This window comes from Balaenoptera acutorostrata, chromosome 13, assembly GCF_949987535.1.
Source record: "Balaenoptera acutorostrata chromosome 13, mBalAcu1.1, whole genome shotgun sequence".
Classification (NCBI taxonomy): Eukaryota; Metazoa; Chordata; class Mammalia; order Artiodactyla; family Balaenopteridae; genus Balaenoptera; species Balaenoptera acutorostrata.
The window spans coordinates 11,246,688-11,268,259 of record NC_080076.1 but is presented as its reverse complement, the minus strand read 5'-3'; the positions used below and the strand labels follow the sequence as shown (position 1 = coordinate 11,268,259).

Genomic DNA, 21,572 nt, shown 5'->3' with positions numbered 1-21,572 from the left:
GAGTGTTTCCATAATTTCTCTTTCAGATTTTTCATCATTAGTGTAGAGGAATGCAAGAGATTTCTGTGCATTAATTTTGTAACCTGCAACTTTACCATATTCATTAATTAGCTCTAGCAGTTTTCTGGTGGCAGTTTTAGGATTCTCTATGTATAGTATCATGTCATCCGCAAACAGTGACAGTTTTACTTCTTCTTTTCCAATTTGTATTCCTTTTATTTCTTTTTCTTCTCTGATTGCCGTGGCTAGGACTTCCAGAACTATGTTGAATAATAGTGGTGAGAGTGGACATCCTTGTCTCGTTCCTGATCTTAGAGGAAATGCTTTCAGTTTTTCACCATTGAGAATGATGTTTGCTGTGGGTTTGTCATATATGGCCTTTATTATGTTGAGGTAGGTTCCCTCTATGCCCACTTTCTGGAGAGTTTTTATCAGAAATGGGTGTTGAATTTTGTCAAAAGCTTTTTCTGCATCTATTGAGATGATCATATGGTTTTTCTTCTTCAATTTGTTAATATGGTGTATCACATTGATTGATTTGCGTATATTGAAGAATCCTTGCATCCCTGGGATAAATCCCACTTGATCGTGGTGTATGATCCTTTTAATGTGTTGTTGGATTCTGTTTGCTAGTATTTTGTTGAGGATTTTTGCATCTATATTCATCAGTGATATTGGTCTGTAATTTTCTTTTTTTGTAGTGTCTTTGTCTGGTTTTGGTATCAGGGTGATGGTGGCCTCATAGAATGAGTTTGGGAGAGTTCCTTCCTCTGCAATTTTTTGGAAGAGTTTGAGAAGGATGGGTGTTAGCTCTTCTCTAAATGTTTGATAGAATTCACCTGTGAAGCCATCTGGTCCTGGACTTTTGTTTGTTGGAAGATTTTTAATCACAGTTTCAATTTCATTACTTGTGATTGGTCTGTTGATATTTTCTGTTTCTTCCTGATTCAGTCTTGGAAGGTTATACCTTTCTAAGAATTTGTCCATTTCTTCCAGGTTGTCCATTTTATTGGCATAAAGTTGCTTGTAGTAGTCTCTTAGGATGTTTTGTATTTCTGCGGTGTCTGTTGTAACTTCTCCTTTTTCATTTCTGATTTTATTGATTTGAGTCCTCTCCCTCTTTTTCTTGATGAGTCTGGCTAATGGCTTATCAATTTTGTTTATCTTCTCAAAGAACCAACTTTTAGTTTTATTGATCTTTGCTATTGTTTTCTTTGTTTCTATTTCATTTATTTCTGCTCTGATCTTTATGATTTCTTTCCTTCTGCTAACTTTGGGTTTTGTTTGTTCTTCTTTCTCTAGTTTCTTTAGGTGTAAGGTTAGATTGTTTACTTGAGATTTTTCTTGTTTCTTTAGGTAGGCTTGTATAGCTATAAACTTCCCTCTTAGAACCGCTTTTGCTGCATCCCATAGGTTTTGGGTCGTCGTGTTTTCATTGTCATTTGTCTCTAGGTATTTTTTTATTTCCTCTTTGATTTCTTCAGTGATCTCTTGGTTATTTAGTAACGTATTGTTTAGCCTCCATGTGTTTGTCTTTTTTACGTTTTTTTCCCTGTAATTCATTTCTAATCTCATAGTGTTGTGGTCAGAAAAGATTCTTGATATGATTTCAATTTTCTTAAATTTACAGAGGCTTGATTTGTGACCCAAGATGTGATCTATCCTGGAGAATGTTCCGTGCGCCCTTGAGAAGAACGTGTAATCTGCTGTTTTTGGATGGAATGTCCTATATATATCAATTAAATCTATCTGGTCTATTGTGTCATTTAAAGCTTCTGTTTCCTTATTTATTTTCATTTTGGATGATCTGTCCATTGCTGTAAGTGAGGTGTTAAAGTCCCCCACTATTATTGTGTTACTGTCGATTTCCTCTTTTATAGCTGTTAGCAGTTCCCTTATGTATTGAGGTGCTCCTATGTTGGGTGCATATATATTTATAATTGTTATATCTTCTTCTTGGATTGATCCCTGGATCATTATGTTGTGTCCTTCCTTGTCTCTTGTAACATTCTTTATTTTAAAGTCTATTTTATCTGATATGAGTATAGCTACTCCAGCTTTCTTTTGATTTCCATTTGCATGGAATATCTTTTTCCATCCCCTCACTTTCAGTCTGTATGTGTCCCTAGGTCTGAAGTGGGTCTCTTGTAGACAGCATATATATGGGTCTTGTTTTTGTATCCATTCAGCCAGTCTATGTCTTTTGGTTGGGGCATTTAATCCATTCACATTTAAGGTAATTATCGATATGTATGTTCCTATGACCATTTTCTTAATTGTTTTGGGTTTGTTTTTGTAGGTCCTTTTCTTCTCTTGTGTTTCCCACTTAGAGAAGTTCCTTTAGCATTTGTTGTAGAGCTGGTTTGGTGGTGCTGAATTCTCTTAGCTTTTGCTTGTCTGTAAAGCTTTTGATTTCTCCATCAAATCTAAATGAGATCCTTGCTGGGTAGAGTAATCTTGGTTGTAGGTTCTTCCCTTTCATCACTTTAAGTTTATCATGCCACTCCCTTCTGGCTTGCAGAGTTTCTGCTGAGAAATCAGCTGTTAACCTTATGGGAGTTCCCTTGTATGTTATTTGTCGTTTTTCCCTTGCTGCTTTCAGTAATTTTTCTTTGTCTTTAATTTTTGCCACTTTGATTACTATGTGTCTCGGTGTGTTTCTCCTTGGGTTTATTCTGTATGGGACTCTCTGCGCTTCCTGGACTTGGGTGGCTATTTCCTTTCCCATGTTAGGGAAGTTTTCGACTATAATCTCTTCAAATATTTTCTCTGGTCCTTTCTCTCTCTCTTCTCCTTCTGGGACCCCTATAATGCGAATGTTGTTGCGTTTAATGTTGTCCCAGAGATCTCTTAGGCTGTCTTCATTTCTTTTCATTCTTTTTTCTTTAGTCTGTTCCGCAGCAGTGAATTCCACCATTCTGTCTTCCAGGTCACTTATCCGTTCTTCTGCCTCAGATATTCTGCTATTGATTCCTTCTAGTGTAGTTTTCATTTCAGTTATTGTATTGGTCATCTCTGTTTGTTTGTTCTTTAATTCTTCTAGGTCTTTGTTAATCATTTCTTGCATCTTCTCAATCTTTGCCTCCATTCTTATTCCGAGGTCCTGGATCATCTTCACTATCATTATTCTGAATTCTTTTTCTGGAAGGTTGCCTATCTCCACTTCATTTAGTTGTTTTTCTGGGGTTTTTTCTTGTTCCTTCATCTGGTACATAGCCCTCTGCCTTTTCATCTTCTCTGTCTTTCTGTAACTGTGGTTTTTGGTCCACAGGCTGCAGGATTGTAGTTTTTCTTGCTTCTGTTGTTTGCCCTCTGGTGGTTGAGGCTATCTCCAGTTTTTTATGAATTTATTCAAAAATGCAATTCACATTTTATGTGCAGTGACTACACCTAGCACTGTACCTTAGTATTAGTTTTGCATTAATCCAGGGCTTCTCCTGTTTAAATACCTCAAATAAGGCTCATATTCCAACTCCTTACATGGACATCTAAGAGCTAGTTTTGGACCCCTAGAATTATTTAGACTTAAATTTACCAGATACATATCCCACTATTCCTAGTTTTATTCAAAGATCTAGAGTAGACACTAAGCCACTTTTAATTCCTAGAAGCAACATAAATTTTCTTCTTGGTCTTCAGACGTTCCCTCCTGCAGGACTCACTTATGCTCCGCTCCTGTGCCCACTTACTGTTGTTCCTCTTTTAAGACTGGAATATTACTCCCATTCTTCCTTCTTTAAACCAAATAATTAAACAGGGGAAGTAAAATTGTCTGTACCACAATTTGTTTTTCTTGATCAGGGAAGGGTGTGTGTGCACGCATGTGTTTCCCTTCAATGTTGGGAGCTGATCTAGTAAAAATGTAATACCATGATTTTTTCATAAATATAGCTGTGGTCCCAAAGATTTGGGCAAATATCTAAGTCTTTGTAGAAGTGTCCAAGAGAGCCCAGGCCCCATTTGCCAGCCAACTGGTCGGTCCCACCTAGTCTCAAAGATTTGAACATGACCTGAGAAAGGAGTTGCGTAGTGGATGGATGACGCTATTCCCCAGGTAGACAGGGGAAGGGAGACTTTCTTATGGAGGTAACCACCTGTGCAGAGCTTTGTCATATGAGATAGCACGTTAAGCTCAGAGAACTAGAAGTAGGGCCATTTTACTGGAGCACAGTGTGGGAGGGGATGCTGGCACAAGGTGAGGCAGCGTAAGTGAATGGGCTCTTTATGCCTCCTTTGCAAGGCCACTGTTACATCTATGTACAGTGCTTTGCAAATGAGAGTGGATTACAAATAATAAATATTAAAAGGTATTTTACTTTCAGCTACAATAAAATATGCTATGGAACAGAAAATTATATTTGCTAATTTCTCTTGAACCCTTATTGTTGGGACTGTGATAATTCTAATTCAAAGCATTTCTTTTCAAAGCACTGAATTTTAATGATATTTATTTAAACATTTATTTAAAATATTATCACTTTCCTGGCCACAGTCAAGTAGCACACTTTTTTTTACTGTTAAGTTTAAAGCCTTAAAGTCTTCTCTGGTTTCTTTTCTTGTCCCTTCTTGATCCATAATATATCTTGTCTCTTTGTTTTTTTGTTTCGTGTTTTTTCCTACTCTCTTTGGCATTACCCTAAGATTGGTTATCATTGCTTCACTCCAAAACTATTCTTATTGTTCCTGAGCTTTTTAATTTTTAAATCCTTTTTTAAAAAAAATTGCTGTTCAAAACTCAACACTATTTTATTTTTATTATTCCAACTAGTTTGAAAAGAAGCTACTTTATACTAAGAGATTAAAACAGAGTGATACAACAAATTGAAAGGAAGTGGTAAAATAATCATCAATGAGGTTATAGATTTAGAAAATTCTAAAAATTTATTGAAAAATTATTAGAATTAAGGAGGGCTTTCAGTAATGAGAACTACAAAAGTAAGTTACAAATCAGTAGCTTCATTATAGCTCATGAGAACGTGTGTGTGAGCTCTGGTCTTCAATCCAACCGTATGGCTTCAGCCCACTAGAAGTTGTGTGTGGAATATCCATCCCTCTTGTCCGTATCCCTAAACCTTCCATCTTAAAGCAGTGTGATCTCACAAAGGCAATCTTTATTCCCAAATCCAAGCGCTTTTCCATCATGAAGCCAACAGTATCTTGATTCTCAATTTCAGAAGAGTGTCTTTGTTTACATTTTTTTTTAACTAAACTCTCTTTGGAGTGTTTTTCTCAGAATGAAGGAAGTCCTTTCTGAAGATTTGCTGATTCTCTCTGTTAAGAACTAACAACTACTTACGACACTCAAGGACAGGATTTTGATTTTCAGTTCTACTTATCAAGATTTCAGAAAATGGGGGTCTATATTCCATTCCAGCTAAAACATTTCCAGAGACCCCTCCGAGTGAGCAGAGTCTGAGAAAATATATATGAGTCCCATAAATTCAGTATTCTTTTCATGACCAGATAATAGTAGAATCATTTGTGAAATCTAGAATGGATTTCTGAATCTGAGTCACAAGAGCATTCTGACTAAAACCAAGAATTTCTGAAAGAAGACAAATGAAGCCTTCTTCCATTGTTCTCAGAATATTTTAAAATTTTCACTGAGATAAACTAGAGAATGCTATGGACAGTCCATAAATATGAACCATTTGTTGATAGGTTTTCCAGGCTCTCCTGACTATAGGAAAACCTTTACAACCAGGCACTGCTAAGATGTTGATGAGCTTTTTGTTAAAGACATAAGTATATTTGTTCTGATGATGTGTGTCTCAGAGTATTACTTCACATTTGGTTAATAGAGTTCCTATGTCCATTTAAATAGTCATTTCTGTTGGAATTAAGTTATTTTGTACCTGTGAACCACGCTTGATAATCATCTGAACTTATTTTCTCTCTACTCTATAGTATAATAAAACTTTAGTCCATTGCTTTTTCATAAACAATGCACTGCCATGGTTATAATGAGATTTATTCCAGTTTGAGCAAATTATTATCATATTTTGAAACATCTACATATGCTGTACTTGCATAGGGTGAACTTAGGAGAGGGGAGAGAAGAACAGAAAAACAATCTTTTTCTAAAACATATGCTAGAAAAGGAAAAAAGTACAGAATTGTAAAAAGTTATCTTCAGGTATGCTATTATTGCTCCAGTGTCTTATATAGAAATATAAATTCTGCATATGACCAAATATGCAGAATCCACAAGGCTAAAGATTTGTATAGATGTTACCATAGAATTATTTTTTCAGAATTCAATTATCCTTTCTATACATTAAGAATAGAGATGCGTATATATTTTAGGTATTTTTTAAAATGATAACAAAACCACAGTGTTAAAACATTAAAGCAAAGTACAGTCTATTTCTGTGGCCATTTCTGAATGATTTGATGATAACCTTTGTAACCAGTTTTACACAGGGCCTCAAAATTCACCAAGCATAAACATAAGTATTATCCCACGTGAGTGAAAACTGTCTTTTTTTCTACCTAGAATTCTTTCTGTTTACATTTCCCTATCATAATTTACAATGTAGGAAATTTAGTCTTTTATTTTTCCTTTGAAGTATGGCAATCTTACCTTTAATGTACTTCAGTTTTCAATGTAAGACCTCAGTTGGGATTACCTATGGAATTTTGCTTCTGTAAAATACATTACTACGTAGAGTTACAGTACAGTAAAAAATGAGCATTTTTCAAAATGCATTTCCTGTGAAGGATAAGTACACATCCGGTTTCTGGCACGGGGATGGCTTGTACGGTGGCTGATATCATACTGTCAAATAACATATTTAAGCTTCTTCACGCCCATTCTGCTGTGCTATCTTCATAATCTCCTCATATTCCATACCCTAAAATAAGGTTGAATGAAGTCAAAACCATCAAATAATAGAGCATTGTTGGGGAGGTCTTGATAACATGGCCTCCATTCCCTGTGGGAGAGGAAGGGTTAGAATATGCCACGTCCTGTCAAACTTCCACTCAGCTGCACAGATTTCTGAGCTCTGGGTTTGCTGTCTTGTTATTGAGACGTCTCCTTTGTCTGCTGCTTGCGGTAATTCCCAGAGTCAAGTATGTATTTCAGTATTTCATAAATGCTGTTGATGTGTGGTAGAGGAAAATGAAACCAACAACATTTCCAATTTATTTTTCTTCTTTTCATTGCACTTTTTTTCTTTCAAAGATGTTATTTAAGTAATCCTGCCGCTGTGGATGCACATTTCTCAAAATGGAGGAAAGATATGTGTCTCCTTTGACTGTGAAAAAGCATACATTTTGGATTTTAGTTTTAGATTAATACAATAACTCTAATTTAGTGAACGTCTGAATTTCAGATTATATTTTCCAATTTGTTCAACCCATTGTTACTGTGTATATATAAGTGGATCCTAACATCGTTTTAATCATCATGCACATGGGTGCATGTGTATAGACTGTTCTCTACATATTTTGAGTATAATAAATGAGTATAAAGTTACTCATTTTTGAATAGTCAAGATTAGAGATGAATTTAGGGTCTTAAAAAAATAAGATAACACTCTTTGAAGAATGTTGATAGTAATGTGAATGTTAACACGTGATAGACTTGATCAAAGAGACAAAGACCCTGTTCCTTAGGAGTATTTTCCATTGTCTTTGATTTTGGCAGTTATCAGAGCAATCTTCTCAGAATATGTGTATGTCAAAGACATATTCCAGTGAGCCCTTCATGGTTTTTTGTTTTGTTTTGTTTTGCTTAGTACAAGTCACAGATAATGCACAGTTTTCCTTATTTCTGTCTTTTTCCACGGTGTGTTGTTTCTTAGATTAGTTTCAATGGGTAGGATTCCAAGAAAGAGATATTTAAGAAGTAGATAAGAGGGGATTTAGTGATTACCTAAGGAAAGTTGGAGAGAGAATTTAAGGATAAAACTAATGATTCTAGTATGAGTAGCTAGATGAAAAATGTGCTGCTCCTTTAGAATGGGAGTGTGGAGGTGATTAAAATGGTTTGGAATATATTTGCGTTACCTGTGATATCTAGAAGGTAATGAATGAGGGTTTGTAGCTTAGAGGAGAGGTCTAGAGTACAGACTTAGGTTTGGGAGTCACAGCGTATGCATGGCAATTAAAATGAAAGGGACGACTGAGAACATCATGGAGCATGCATATAAAACGAGGGAAAGAATGCTTTAGACATTACTTGGTGAAACTGACAAATTTAAGTTAGGGCAGAGAAAGATTCAGAAAAGGCAATTTATTGTATTCTTCCAGGATTAAGGTATTTTAAGATAATTTAAAAATAACTGATCAACAAAGCAAATAAAAATTCATATTTAGATCAATAAAAAGAATTGCATATATTGTCAGTAGAGGGAGGGGATTGATGGATCCTGGAATCTATGTTATATAGTAAAGACAGGACATAACCAATAAGGGAATGATAAGAGTCAAAGGCCTGGAGTTCAAGGAAATTTCCACGTCTAGATCTGATCTCTCTGCCACTAGTTCACTTGGTCATTTCAAGTCTGTTTTGGTTCATCTTCCCTGGGTATGCAGCCATCACATGTCAAAAAGTGAAGTCACCCACTTTTATTCTCTTCCTCTTTGTGATGGTATCAGCTGCTACCTAACAAGTCATCCCAAAGCTGGTGCTTTAAAACATTATTTCTTTAGGTCGTGATTTCATGGGTCAGCAGTTTGGTGGGGCCTCGGCAGGGTGGTCTTCCGAGGGCTCACACATGACCTCATGACAGAGGTCAGCTCACACAGCTGACCTCTGTGTGAGCCCTCGGAAGACCACCTCACACAGGGTGGTCTTCCGAGGGCTCACACAGAGGTCAGCTGCTCGTGAGCTTGGTGGATCTGCCTCTGTAGAGGTGGCTGTGTGTCTGCTGGAATGACAAGAGGGGCTGGAAGTGTGCCTTCCATCAGCCAGCAGCTAGCCTGGCTTTGTTCCCTGAATGGCAAGAACAAAAGCTCCATGGTCTCCTGAAGCTGATTTCCAGAACCGACACAACATCACTTCCACCACATTATATTGATCGAAGCAAGACCAGGTGACCCAGATTCAAGAAGTGATGGGGGGGTGGAAATACATGAAAAGAGAGGAGCTATAAAATATTGTGGATACTGTGAAAGAAGAAAAAAGATTTTGGGTCCCAGCTCTGCTCCAGAGAAACTAAAAACCTTCAGGTTACATTTACATGAAGTGGCAAAAGTAAGGGTGAATCTCAGATCCGCTGACTTCCGCTGTAATCTCCTCTCCACTGTCAGCATTACTCACAAAGTAATTGTGTGGATCAAGATTAATTAATAGTTGCCACTATTTGATAAAGGTCCCCAGGAGAACATAAACTAAACTCTCTTTGGGTCATAATCTGGATTCAGCTTCCCTGAAAATGATCGAGACCCTTTTCATGGAAGTTCTTGGTCCAGTCAGTAGTGCATGCTGGGAAATATGGACCTCAGCACAGTAAGGGAATCAATCTGAGCTATACTGTGAACCAGGTTTTTGATGGTAGGCAGGAATATAGTCATTTGCAAGGCTTGTTTTTTATCTTCTGCTTATAGAATCCAAACAGCCTACCTAAATTCACTCTTAGAACTCTAACCTGCACAGGGTAAGGACTATATAAACGTGTATTGTTCATGGGAAATACGTTTAGCCGTTTATGGTACTGCCTCTTTGTAGACAAGTGCAATTAGCAATTTGAAATGTGTGTGCATTTAGTTGGTGGTCATAGAATTTTTTTAAAAAATTGTTACAAAATGGAGATGTGTTAGGATACCTGCTTGAATTGCTTTTTAAAAAATATTCAGTGATCTTTATGTCTAGGTTAAAATGTTAACGTAAGTACTCTTGGAGGTCAGAGGGCACTCATGGAGCTAGATAATGGAAATAATAATTCCTGATATTTGTATCCTTATTTTATTCCTAATAGCTTGACATAATTTAATGTCTTAGGCTTAAACATTTCTGCAGTTACTCATAAACTGGACCCTTTCTCAGAGTCCCAGTTTACTTGTAGAGCACCAGATACTTTCTATGTAGTGGAAGTGATCTTTGCAAAATGTGACTGTTTGTATCAAGCACCTGAGAAGCAGCTGTGCTAAAGTATGGGTTTTTTTGAAAGTTAAAATAATGACTCTCATAAAAATGTAAAATGGACATGGAGACACCCAGTAATTTTTTTACTGCTTATTCTAAATTTGCTTTTATTCATTTTGCTATTTTTCAAATAATTTATTCTTAGAATTTTTTCTTCTTTTTTCTTTCTTCATTCAGCAGTCAGTGAATCTCTGTCCTATCTAAGACAGTTGTTAACTACTTGTAACAACTGGTAACCTACCTACTTACCTGTGTAAGATTATACATTTGGTTTCTATCATAGATCTCAAAGCCTAGCACAGTGAGACAGACATGAAAGGGTCAGTCCCTTGTAGAGGACACCCACAGAGCTGGCGAAACTTCCAGAGGTCTTCTCCCCCTTAACACCTGAGCCTCTCTGAGGGCATCAATGTGGACCATTATATACATAATTATTACATATATATATATATATATATATATATAACAATTATGTGTGTGTGTGTGTATATATATATATAAAACAATTTAGAACACATCTTTCTCTTCCCTTCTTCCCTATAAAAAAATAACTTATTGCCCAAATCTGGATATAGGTTTTGTGATTCGCAAAAATTTCAAGACAGGTAAAAGCTGCATGCTGCTGATAAAATCACTTGTAGCTGTGAAAGCAGAAATGTCACTGGACAGAGTTAAACAAGTAAGACAGACCTCAAGGATATTGCATTTAGGAGAGAGAGATGAGAATTCAGTCTAAACTGAACTCAGGTGAACAAAGGCCTGGAGAATTTTTTAAGAGCTGGAGTGTCTGTGTGTGTGTGTGTGTGTGTGTGTGTGGAATGGGGGCAGGGGTGTAGGTGACACTGTGTTTGCTTTACCCAAAGGAAAAGTAAATTTTCTTGTATTTTCGTGATAGCAGGTAGTTTTGTAACTTAGAGCAAGACTCTTGCTGAAGATTGGTTCTAAGAAAAGGTAGGTCAGGGGCCTAGAGTCAGGAAGAAGCCTGTCTACATTTAGTCAAGCTGACAGAGATATTAAGGCCTTCTTGGGCATAACCCAGGGATGGGGGGGAAATAAAGGCAGTAGTGCAGTTGTGCATAATAATGGCATTTTTTGCTTTTGGAAAGTACTTAGGGAAAAACTTTAGAATTCTTATTGTATTTAAATGTACAAAATTGTTCTTTGCTGAGATACCTTGTCCAAGGTTGTAGATTGCTTCTAAGGTTCTGGGTAGTAGATTTATTTAGAATAAATTAATCATAAAAGGAAAGTTATGATTGTGGGTTCTTTTCCATTGGTACAGTTTCATTTAAGCCCATTTATGTAGGAAAAATGATTTATATTGATTTGATCAAGAAGGGAGGATATTGAAAGCAACAGAGTATATGCTTTGATCCAAAAGAGAGCTGGAAGCTCCAGAGAAAGAAATGCTTTTAAAGATGATGAATGGTCTCAGTGCTTTTGTACAAAATCAGTATTAAACATAAGACACTATATACATAGACAGTCTCATGTGCGTGCACGCACGCGCACACACATGCGCACACGCGTGCGCACACACACACACACACACACACACACCCCTGATGGTACCATGCCGTGGTTACAGGAACAGAAGGAAGAATTTCCTGAACGATGTAACTTGGATCAGTCCCTGAAACATCAACAACAGCATTGGCCCAAAGTACAAGATCTAAAGGAGGTCATTGAGCTTAACGAGAGTGTGTTTGGCTATAGACCAGAAGGTGAGCTATATGGAGAAAGAAAAATGCAGTGTAATGATTTTATTAAATGAATTCAAGATGATATTTTAACTTAGGTTTTTACTATTGAGGAAGCTAAAAATGGCAGGGGGGAACTGATGAGTCTCCACTGTTTATGATAGTTAATTGTTTTGAATGTAACAGATGAATATTATAAACTGACTTTGCCAAAGATATAGGCCGAGGTGTCATGGGGGAAACAGAAGAGAAAGTTCTTTACTTTCCATTTGATTTGCTCATAATCTAGCCGGAAATCATGGCACTAATAATAGTATAGTAGTAACAGCAAATGCTTATACAGTAATTACTCTGTGTCCATGACTGTTCCAGATGCTTTAAATTTATGAATAATTTACAGCAACCCTACTTACTTGGTGAGGTAGGCAGATACCGAGATGTGATAATGCCATACACCATGAGGCCCTAATTGCTCTTAGAGTTTGAACAATGCCTGCTTGTTCTAGCAGAAACGGCATGGGTAGTGGACAGATGTGGCTTGGAATTCACGTGTAGTGTCTGCCCCTAAGTACACATAAAATTTTGGGCTTTCACTGGAGCTCTTTGCTATTTAGTTTCAATAATACCAACCTTCTTCTGTCTTTTTTTTTATTTTTAATTTTTTTTAGTTTATTTATTTTATTTATTTATTTTTGGCTGTGTTGGGTCTTCGTTTCTGTGCGAGGGCCTTCTCTAGTTGCGGCGAGCGGGGGCAACTCTTCATCGCGGTGCGCGGGCCTCTCACTATCGCGTCCTCTCTTGTTGCGGAGCACAGGCTCCAGACGCGCAGGCTCAGTAGTTGTGGCTCACGGGCCCAGTTGCTCCGCGGCATATGGGATCTTCCCGGACCAGGGCTCGAACCCGTGTCCCCTGCATTGGCAGGCAGATTCTCAACCACTGTGCCACCAGGGAAGCCCCCTTCTGTCTTTTAAAATGCACATTAAAGATGTGTTTAAAAGTTTTTTTGGAGTTAGCTCTCTATAAATATAAAGAAGTTTTATTTTTAGGTGAGGGGATTATGAGATCACTCATAAAGAAGAAGATAGCTGGTCTCCAAAAGATTTCAGTAAGAAAAAATGGCAGACAAAGTTACATGAGAAGGAGGGAGCAGCAGGTGATACAAACTGGAAGGGACAAAGTGTGCTGTTTATAGTGAATAGTTCATTTTAATTGTAGTGAAAAAAGGTGGGAGGAAGAGGGATGAACCTCTGATCTGGAAAGAGAAGCTTATTATTTGGGGCTCCTTAGACCACGGATTGGCAAACAACTGCCTGCCTGTCTCTGGACAGCTCAAAAGCTAAGGATGGTTTTACATTTTTAAGTGACTGAAAAAAATTAAAAAAAAAAAAGAATACGTGAAAGTTAAATAGAATTCAAACTTCCATGTCTGTAAACAAAATGTTACTGGCACACAGCCAAGCTAGTCCATTTACCTGTGGCCGAGGACATGGTGCCTGCAAAGCCTAAATATTCACTGTCTGGTCTTTACAGGAAAAGGTTGCTGACCACTGTCTTAGTTATAATGCTTACTGTTTTAATCCTAAAGTTCATCATCCTTTGATGGCAATAAATTTCAACAACCCTATTTGATAATTTAGGAAAGAATATGCCCAACAAGCTGCTTTCTCTTTCAGCATCTCTGACATAGATGTCACTTGACAGATGAAAAAGCAACTTCTCGGTGGCATCACTAGTTTGGGTCAGAGTGACAATAATTGGTTTCAGGTTCTTAATAATCCTACATATTTATTATCTTGTGAGCTGCAGCTTGAACTGTGTTTTGGTCAAATTTCCAAATACATCTAGTCTCCAATGCTATGTAGTTTCAGGTATTGAATAGAATCTGTTTAGACATTGCCTTTATTTCCTTCCCTTTCCTTCTTCTTCGTCTTTCCCCAGTTATTATTTTAACTTTCTTTCCCCGGGTATAACCTTGCTCATTAAATCTAATAGTTATGGAATGTATTGCTTTTGTAGAAATCAATAAGAAAGAGAAACAGGAATTACCATTGTATTGCAAAAGCCTTTTCTTCAATTTGCTTAACAATCCTATCCATCACACCACACCCCTCTTTGAAAACTAGTCTGGCTTATTCTGGTTTGCTCTGAAAATCATTTTGTGTGGCACTTCCTTCTGTCTGGAATCTTGATTCATAGGCTTTCATATGAATTCTTTTATTGCTCGATTTTCAGAATAGCTTTTAGGCAACCAATCATCACGCATGATCCTGTGTTTCTTTATGACTTGGCAGCATCCAGATGTCTTTACTGCATGTTGTTGCCTTTTAGACACGTTTAAAAAAAAACAAGTTGCCATAAAATAATTGCATTCATTTGTGCAGTAAATGTAAATTATTCTTTCATAAGTCAGTCAAACTTTTACTTGAATACAGAAAGACTTGCTGTCCCTTTGGTAAACCTGAATGAATACATTAAAAGTTGTGGTTTTGGACTTCCCTGGCAGCACAGTGGTTGAGAATCAGCCTGCCAATGCAGGGGATGCGGGTTTGATCCCTGGCCCGGGAAGATCCCACATGCCGCGGAGCAACTAAGCCCGTGCGCCACAATTACTGAGCCTGCGCTCCAGAGCCCGCGAGCCACGACTACTGAGCCCGCATGCCACAACTACCAAAGCCCACGCGCCTAGAGCCCGTGCTCCGCAACAAGAGAAGTCACCGCGATGATAAGCCCGCGCACTGCACCAAAGAGTAGCCCCCGCTCGCCGCAACTAGAGAAAGCCTGCGTGCAGCAACGAAGACTCAACACAGCCAAATAAAAATTAAATTTTTTTTTAAAGTTGTGGTTTTGAGTCAATTGAAAAGGAGATGGTAAACAGGGTGTTTTTTTTTTTTTTTACATAGTCTATCTTACATAGACACATAATATATAAAAGTAATATTTCTCTCCTAATTTATCAGTTTTATAAATATTATAAGAACAAACTGAGGGGATTCCCTGGAGGTCCAGTGGTTAGGACTCCACACTTCCACTGCGGAGGGCGCGGGTTCAATCCCTGGTCGGGGAACTAAGATCCTGCAAGGTGCATGGCATGGCCAAAAAATAAAAATAGAAAAGACTACAGACTGAATATGTTCATATTCACACTATGTGTGAGTATGTTTAGAGTGTCTTAAGAAAATGCATTTAGGTAAATAAGAATGCTTTGTTTTATTTTTAGCAGAACCCAAATTAAATATCGGATTACATGTATAGGCCCCAGAAAATTATAACAAAGAGGTCAAGTTTCTTAGAAGAGGATTTGCAGCACAATTACTTGAAGAGCCTTTTCAAAATACATAGGCTTGTGACTCATCCTGGGTCTGCTGAATCAGAATCTTCTTGGAAGGAGCCAGGAATGTGTTAGAAAATTCCCCTGAGTGGTTCTGATTCTTACCTTTGGTTGAAGACCATTGGGGTAGAAATATTTTTAGATAATAGACAAAAAAAGGTAGCCCCGGGCTTCCCTGGTGGCGCAGTGGTTGAGAGTCTGCCTGTCAATGCAGGGCACACGGGTTCGAGCCCTGGTCTGGGAAGATCCCACATGCCGCGGAGCAACTCGGCCCGTGAGCCACAATTACTGAGCCTGCGCGTCTGGAGCCTGTGCTCGGCAATGAGAAGCCGCGATAGTGAGAGGCCCGCGCACCGCGATGAAGAGTGGCCCCCGCTTGCCACAACTAGAGAAAGCCCTCGCACAGAAACGAAGACCCAACACAGCCATACATACATACATACATACATACATAAAAATAATGTAAGCAGACAAGAATAGCATTAAAAAAAATAAAAATTAAAAATTTAATAAAAAAAAAAAAAAAAAAGGTAGCCTCATAAAAATATCACTGAATTTATTAATAAGGTGCTTTTTATGGCGCTGTGTACCACGTGCCCCAGAATTTTCATGTGAGACCTCAGATGAGAATTAAAACTTGGTTTTCCCACAGTAATTATATGAAGTTTTTTATAGTCAAGAAAAACAATATACCTGGTTCTTTCTTCCTCTACCTCCCACTTCAGTCATCTGGATTCTCTGGGGCAAAGGTGTAGTTCCGTTTTGAGGCTCTTGAGGCCTGGATAGCTACATTCTAGCTTTTCCTAATTCATTAAGAATTTATTGAGTTCTTTCAATGTACCAAATTGAGAACAGGCAATTCTGGGAATGCTAGCTAGTACTGAACAAAACAGTTTGGAGCTTACAATCTACTAGATGAGACAGCTGTTAAGCAGATAAACATTTGAGTAAAGCGCTCTCTGGCCTAGATATTGTGAACCTGTTTTGAGTATTGGTTTATATATTTTTCATATAAAAAAAAAGAGATGAGCCATGGAATCTCTTCATGTCCTATTTATGTGGAAACACATACAACACACATATAGTATATATTTTTATTTGTATATATATGTGTTGTTATATAAGTGGTATGTACATTTTGTCATATATATTGCATATATAGCATACATATGCCCATACACACGATGGATGAATTTAGATTACAGTTCTCAGCAGTACATTTTAGCCCATTTTTCTTAATGCTTTTTTATTAAATAACACTTAAAAATGACAAGTAAATTATGCTTTATATGTGCTAGTATTTCTATTGGTTTCTTTCTAAAGTTTTTGTTTTTATATCATTAAATGTAACAAACATTTTGGGACAGTTTTTTAGTGGTGAGATTGAGATTGAAAGTCACAACAAGCTGGGACTCTCTGTACCCCTTGAAGAAAGAGAAGCATGTGATTGTCACAGACAAGTTCTACCTGTTGGGCATAGAATTCTTTTTTTTTTCACAGATGGTGCTTCATTAGTACAACATTTAATTGCCCTTACAATTTTTTAAGCTACCATATGGTTTGACTTGGGTCACTGTTTTTGAGAAAAGTGTTAGCATGTTAATCCTGTTGAAAAGTTGCAGAATGGTGATTCTAGAATATAACTGTCAACCCTCTAATACAAATAGAGACAGAGAGAGAGACAGTGTATACTGATGGCGGAATACTGAAGAGAGACACAGTGGATGCTTCCTCAAGAAGAACCAGCTATGTGTTCAGGCTGTATAACCTCGATATGCCACCTCTTCTGGTACAGCTGCATTTGGAACACTTGAAAGTTAAGGATTGTAAAGGAGTCCCCCAAATCAATGAAAATGACCTTGTAAATGAGAAATTCAACGGAAAGTTATATTTTTCTTCCTTTTTAATGTGCACCCCTGGATACCGCAGTTAAATTACATGCTTGAAGTATACTACCTTGAGGTCCTCTTAGAAAAGATTTTAAAATCATATCAGTTGTCTTTCAAATAATGTTCTGAAGACCTGTATTTGCCCATGCAGTGTACGGCGGCAGAGTGGATTAAGTTAGCTCAAATGTACTTACGTTGTCTATGAGCCAGAAAGCAGCAAGGATTCTGACTGGCATTATTATTTATTACTTTTGAATGCTGCTGGTGCATTTTCCTGGCGGAGTACATACTATGCTTATTGACGTGCATGAATGAAAGGCTCTGCTTTGCCTTAATTTAATTTTCCTAACAACTTTCTTTATAGGACCTGGATTTTGAAACCAAAACAAGTTACACGCTACGGATAGAAGCTGCAAACAGAGATGCCGACCCTCGCTTTCTAAGCTTGGGACCGTTCAGCGACACGACAACCGTGAAGATAATTGTGGAAGACGTGGACGAGCCCCCTGTATTTTCCTCACCCCTGTACCCCATGGAGGTGTCGGAAGCTACCCAGGTTGGGAATATCATTGGGACCGTAGCAGCTCACGACCCAGATTCTTCCAACAGCCCTGTGAGGTAAGAGCTCATTGCTCTCCTTTTCTGTAATTTTGCAACAATGTGCCTTTATTCACAACTCATGTCTCTACGTTATGATGCTTTGGGGTCATAGCTAACAAAAACCAGTTTTGTATACGTATTGAGCCATAGCTGCAGAAGTGAAACAACATCAGAACAATGCAACATTTTAGTAATTCGAAAATGTGTCACCTGATTATCCAAGGCCATTATTGTGTGGCAGTATCTTTAGGCACCATTGTCATCCACAAGCAGAGCTGATGTGCCTATTCAGCCAGTTATCCTGAGCTCTATCAACACAAACTGTGTTCAGAGAGAAAGTGATGCATGTCCTTGTTGTAGGATAAATGCAGATGTTAGAAAACTAATTTTATAAACAATTTAAATTAGGGGTTAATTTTTCAACAAATCCTTTTTTATATTGGTCTATATGGATAGTATATGTTTGTTTATTAATTCCACTTATAAAAAATAAAATAATACCGTATCTATATATAAGGACTATTTTAAAATGTCCTTTCAATAGTCCTGTAGAGAGAGTAGACACATTGTTATAACCAACTCTGTAGGACTAACAGAATGATGATATGTAAGCGTTTCAAAATATCACAACATTCCAGTTCACACTTTTTACTACAGTTTTACAGTCTGAGAGCTACATGCATGTTTTTTTTTTTTTTTTTTTTTTATAGCTACTTTATTTATTTATTTATTTATTTTTGGCTGTGTTGGGTCTTCGGTTCGTGCGAGGGCTTTCTCCAGTTGCGGCAAGCGGGGGCCACTCTTCATTGTGGTGCGGGGACCACTCTTCATCGCGGTGCGCGGGCCTCTCACCATCGCAGCCCCTCCCGCTGCGGGGCACAGGCTGCAGACGCGCAGGCTCAGCAGCCGTGGCCCACGGGCCCAGCCGCTCCGCGGCACGTGGGATCTTCCCAGACCAGGGCTCGAACCCGTGTCCCCTGCATTAGCAGGCAGATTCTCAACCACTGCGCCACCAGGGAAGCCCCTACATGCATGTTTTTGTATATGCATGTATTTGTGTGTGTGCATATGATAAAGCACATCTTTTTAAGTAAATATTTAATAATATTTAAATGAGTATATAGAACATACCAGAAATTACATTGTATTTCATGTCTTAATTTGGGTTCGTAAGTAATATTCTTTAATGTCATGGTTTGGATTTTGATTACAAAAGCTAACAACAGATTTAACTTTTAGATTTAACTGATATTTAATGATGCTAAGTGCTTTTGAGCTAACTTCTGAACTAAGTCTGGACATTGCTTACAGAATATCAAGAAAAATATCTATACATTAGACAATGACTTTTAGTTAAGAAGAGCTCATAATCTTTTTTCCTCCTAAAGTAATAAGCTGATTTAGGCTTATTACTTTTATAAATAAATTGTTACATTAAAAAATATTAAATATCATTTTATTATTTATATGTAAATAATAATCATATATATGTGTGTGTATATGTAATTAGTACTCTCCTTTCCTTCTCTTTTGTTTGACAGTAATATCATAGTCTAGTAAAGAATTGGTATAAACCAATTTTTATTCCAAAAATGAAGTCATACTCATTGCTTCTCTGTCTCTACCACAAATTCAGGCTATATGGAGGCTATCTTACTCTTAATGCAGTGGTCATAAACCATTTCTAAGAATGTAACCTTCTGAGCACTAGAATATCTGTGAGTCACAGATGTACTCAGATGGAATAGGCCTTCGCGTCCTCCCTGTAATAACCCAGGCTTCATTGTCAAACAGCTCCCTGACTTAAGCTTAGCTCCATCTACTGAGTCCTATTGATGTGCACAAATCTGAATTTGGGTTTTGTTATAGCATTGCAACTCTAGTGACATACTTGTCTCCTTCCTCCCATGAACAACCAACCACAGTACAATCGTAGTCATAGATCAGCCACTCAGGGTAGTCTGACTTCTGCTTAAATCACTTAATTTACTGGGGAGAAAGAGAGAATGCTTTCCTGAAATTGAAGATCTGGAAAAATAAAGAGACACACTAATATGTAATCATAATTCAGTACTTCAGTGAGTGAGAGGATTTAAGAAAATTTTGATTTATTGTATTGATATTTTAATCTTTTAAATTTTTTTCTTTACCCATTTCCTTGTGTATTCTGTTAAAGCCTTTCAGTGTAAATATCTCACTTTTAATAATATTTTACTTGGAAAAAATGCAATGTTATATAATAACTTGGGGAAGGAGAAGGGAGAGTAGGACCAAGTGGGTAGTGACTTGAGCTAGAGGTGAAGTGAGTTCTGTGTCTGCTCCCTGCAGCACAGAGATAAGAAAGGGCCAAAGGCTGCATTCTGCTGATCTTGGAGGTGAAGATCTCTGTGACTTCCATCAATGAAAGAGCAGCTGGCCAGCGCTGTATTTTTACCTCATTTTTATTTTCTTAAAACTAATCAAGGTGACCTTGCAAGTTCAGGTTAGTACCTCTTACATCCTTTTCTAATCTCTAAGTTGCACAAATAGGGAGAGATTTTGTTCAGAGTGAACTGAAATGTTATGTTGTGTGTGTGTGAATATTTCTTTTGCTTTTGTAAAATGAATTTCTTGACTTAGGCTTAATGCTTGTATTCTTGCAACATTTCTTTGCCTTGCACTATTTTTCATAAGGTCAGAACAATCACTCATAGCTTATTTGTTTCTGAATTTGTCTCTCACATATTTCTCTTTTCCTATCCATTTATGATCTCTTATAAGAGGCCAGCCTCCTCATTGTGTAGTTTGGTGAGTTGATGGGTACTCCTAGCAGTAACATTCTCTAGAAGACTGGTTCTCTTCCCAGCACTGCTGTTTTCTGAGTATCCTAGGGGATGTCACTTAGCCTCCTAAATTTCCATATAACCCAGTAAAAAGGAAAACCAACACCTAATCCCTGCTTTGTCCCAAGGTTTTTGAAGATTAAGTGAGAAAGGGAAAATAACTGATGCTTTTAAACTGTCAATCATGACTAAACTACTAGGATGTACTATCATTGTACATCGCTATTATTATAGTTTATTGTTTTCATGGCATTTTTATTTCAAGGTCAATCAAGTCAATGAAGAGAGACATATTTTACAAGCAACTGTATTGGCAATCTGTATTGAACGTTGGTTTGTATTCACATATTTTCCAGTATGTAGAAAATATTACATAGTCGTTTAATGGACATAAACATGTATTTGCATTGGGCACTCAAGTAACTATCAAAATGTAAGCCCTCTTCAACAGAGGCCAGTGGAGGAGTAGATCACACAGTCTGCCGAGGTCCTAGGAAAAGTGAATCTCCAGGCTGAGATGGAAGCTGAAGACTCTTACAGTTGTGAGCTTTGTGCTTCTGCACCTTTAGGAATATCGTAGTTCTTAGAGGAATGGAAAAGCAGTATTTGTTTCATTGTAATTGTTTAAAATTAGGCCAATAGTATTTGAATTGTAAAAGAGTACGGGAGGGTGGATAATTAGTGTTTGAATTCATTGACATTCTTTGTAGTGTAATACTGAAATCTAGCATATGCCATTTACATTTGGAATATTTTCTGATATATGGGGCAAGAGATTAGAATTCTAGAAAGAAATACATGTATTTGCCTCCAGCAAGGTAAATTGAGATCTTCTTCCCACATGACCCATGCCTTGCCTAGTTTTTTTTTTTTTTTTTAACCTATTCCATTAATGTACCAACCAAAAGCTCTTTGCATCTGCCCTTTCCTTGAAAGAAGATGAGGGCATGTACATTACTGTTGGAACCTTACCATTTGGTTCCATTTGACTGTTTAGAAGTATAGTGAAAGTAGATTGAAAGATTAAATGAACCCGGAGCCCAGTGGCTGGCCAGAATATAACACCTTTGTGAATTGGTATGTCTTGTTACAGCTTGCCCACTATCCAGAGGGCTTACCTAGCCCACCATTTCATGTACA

General features: G+C 37.5%; 1 protein-coding gene across 1 annotated transcript in view; it reads left to right on the top strand.

Moving 5' to 3' along the window:
- CDH7 (cadherin 7) overlaps nucleotides 1-21,572 on the top strand; it is a 131,371-nt gene that overhangs the window by 76,263 nt on the left and 33,536 nt on the right. Inside the window, exon 7 of the mRNA XM_007189932.2 lies at nucleotides 17,375-17,628. Within this exon, the coding sequence (XP_007189994.1) occupies nucleotides 17,375-17,628 (254 nt within the window). The remainder of the gene's footprint in view (nucleotides 1-17,374; nucleotides 17,629-21,572) is intronic.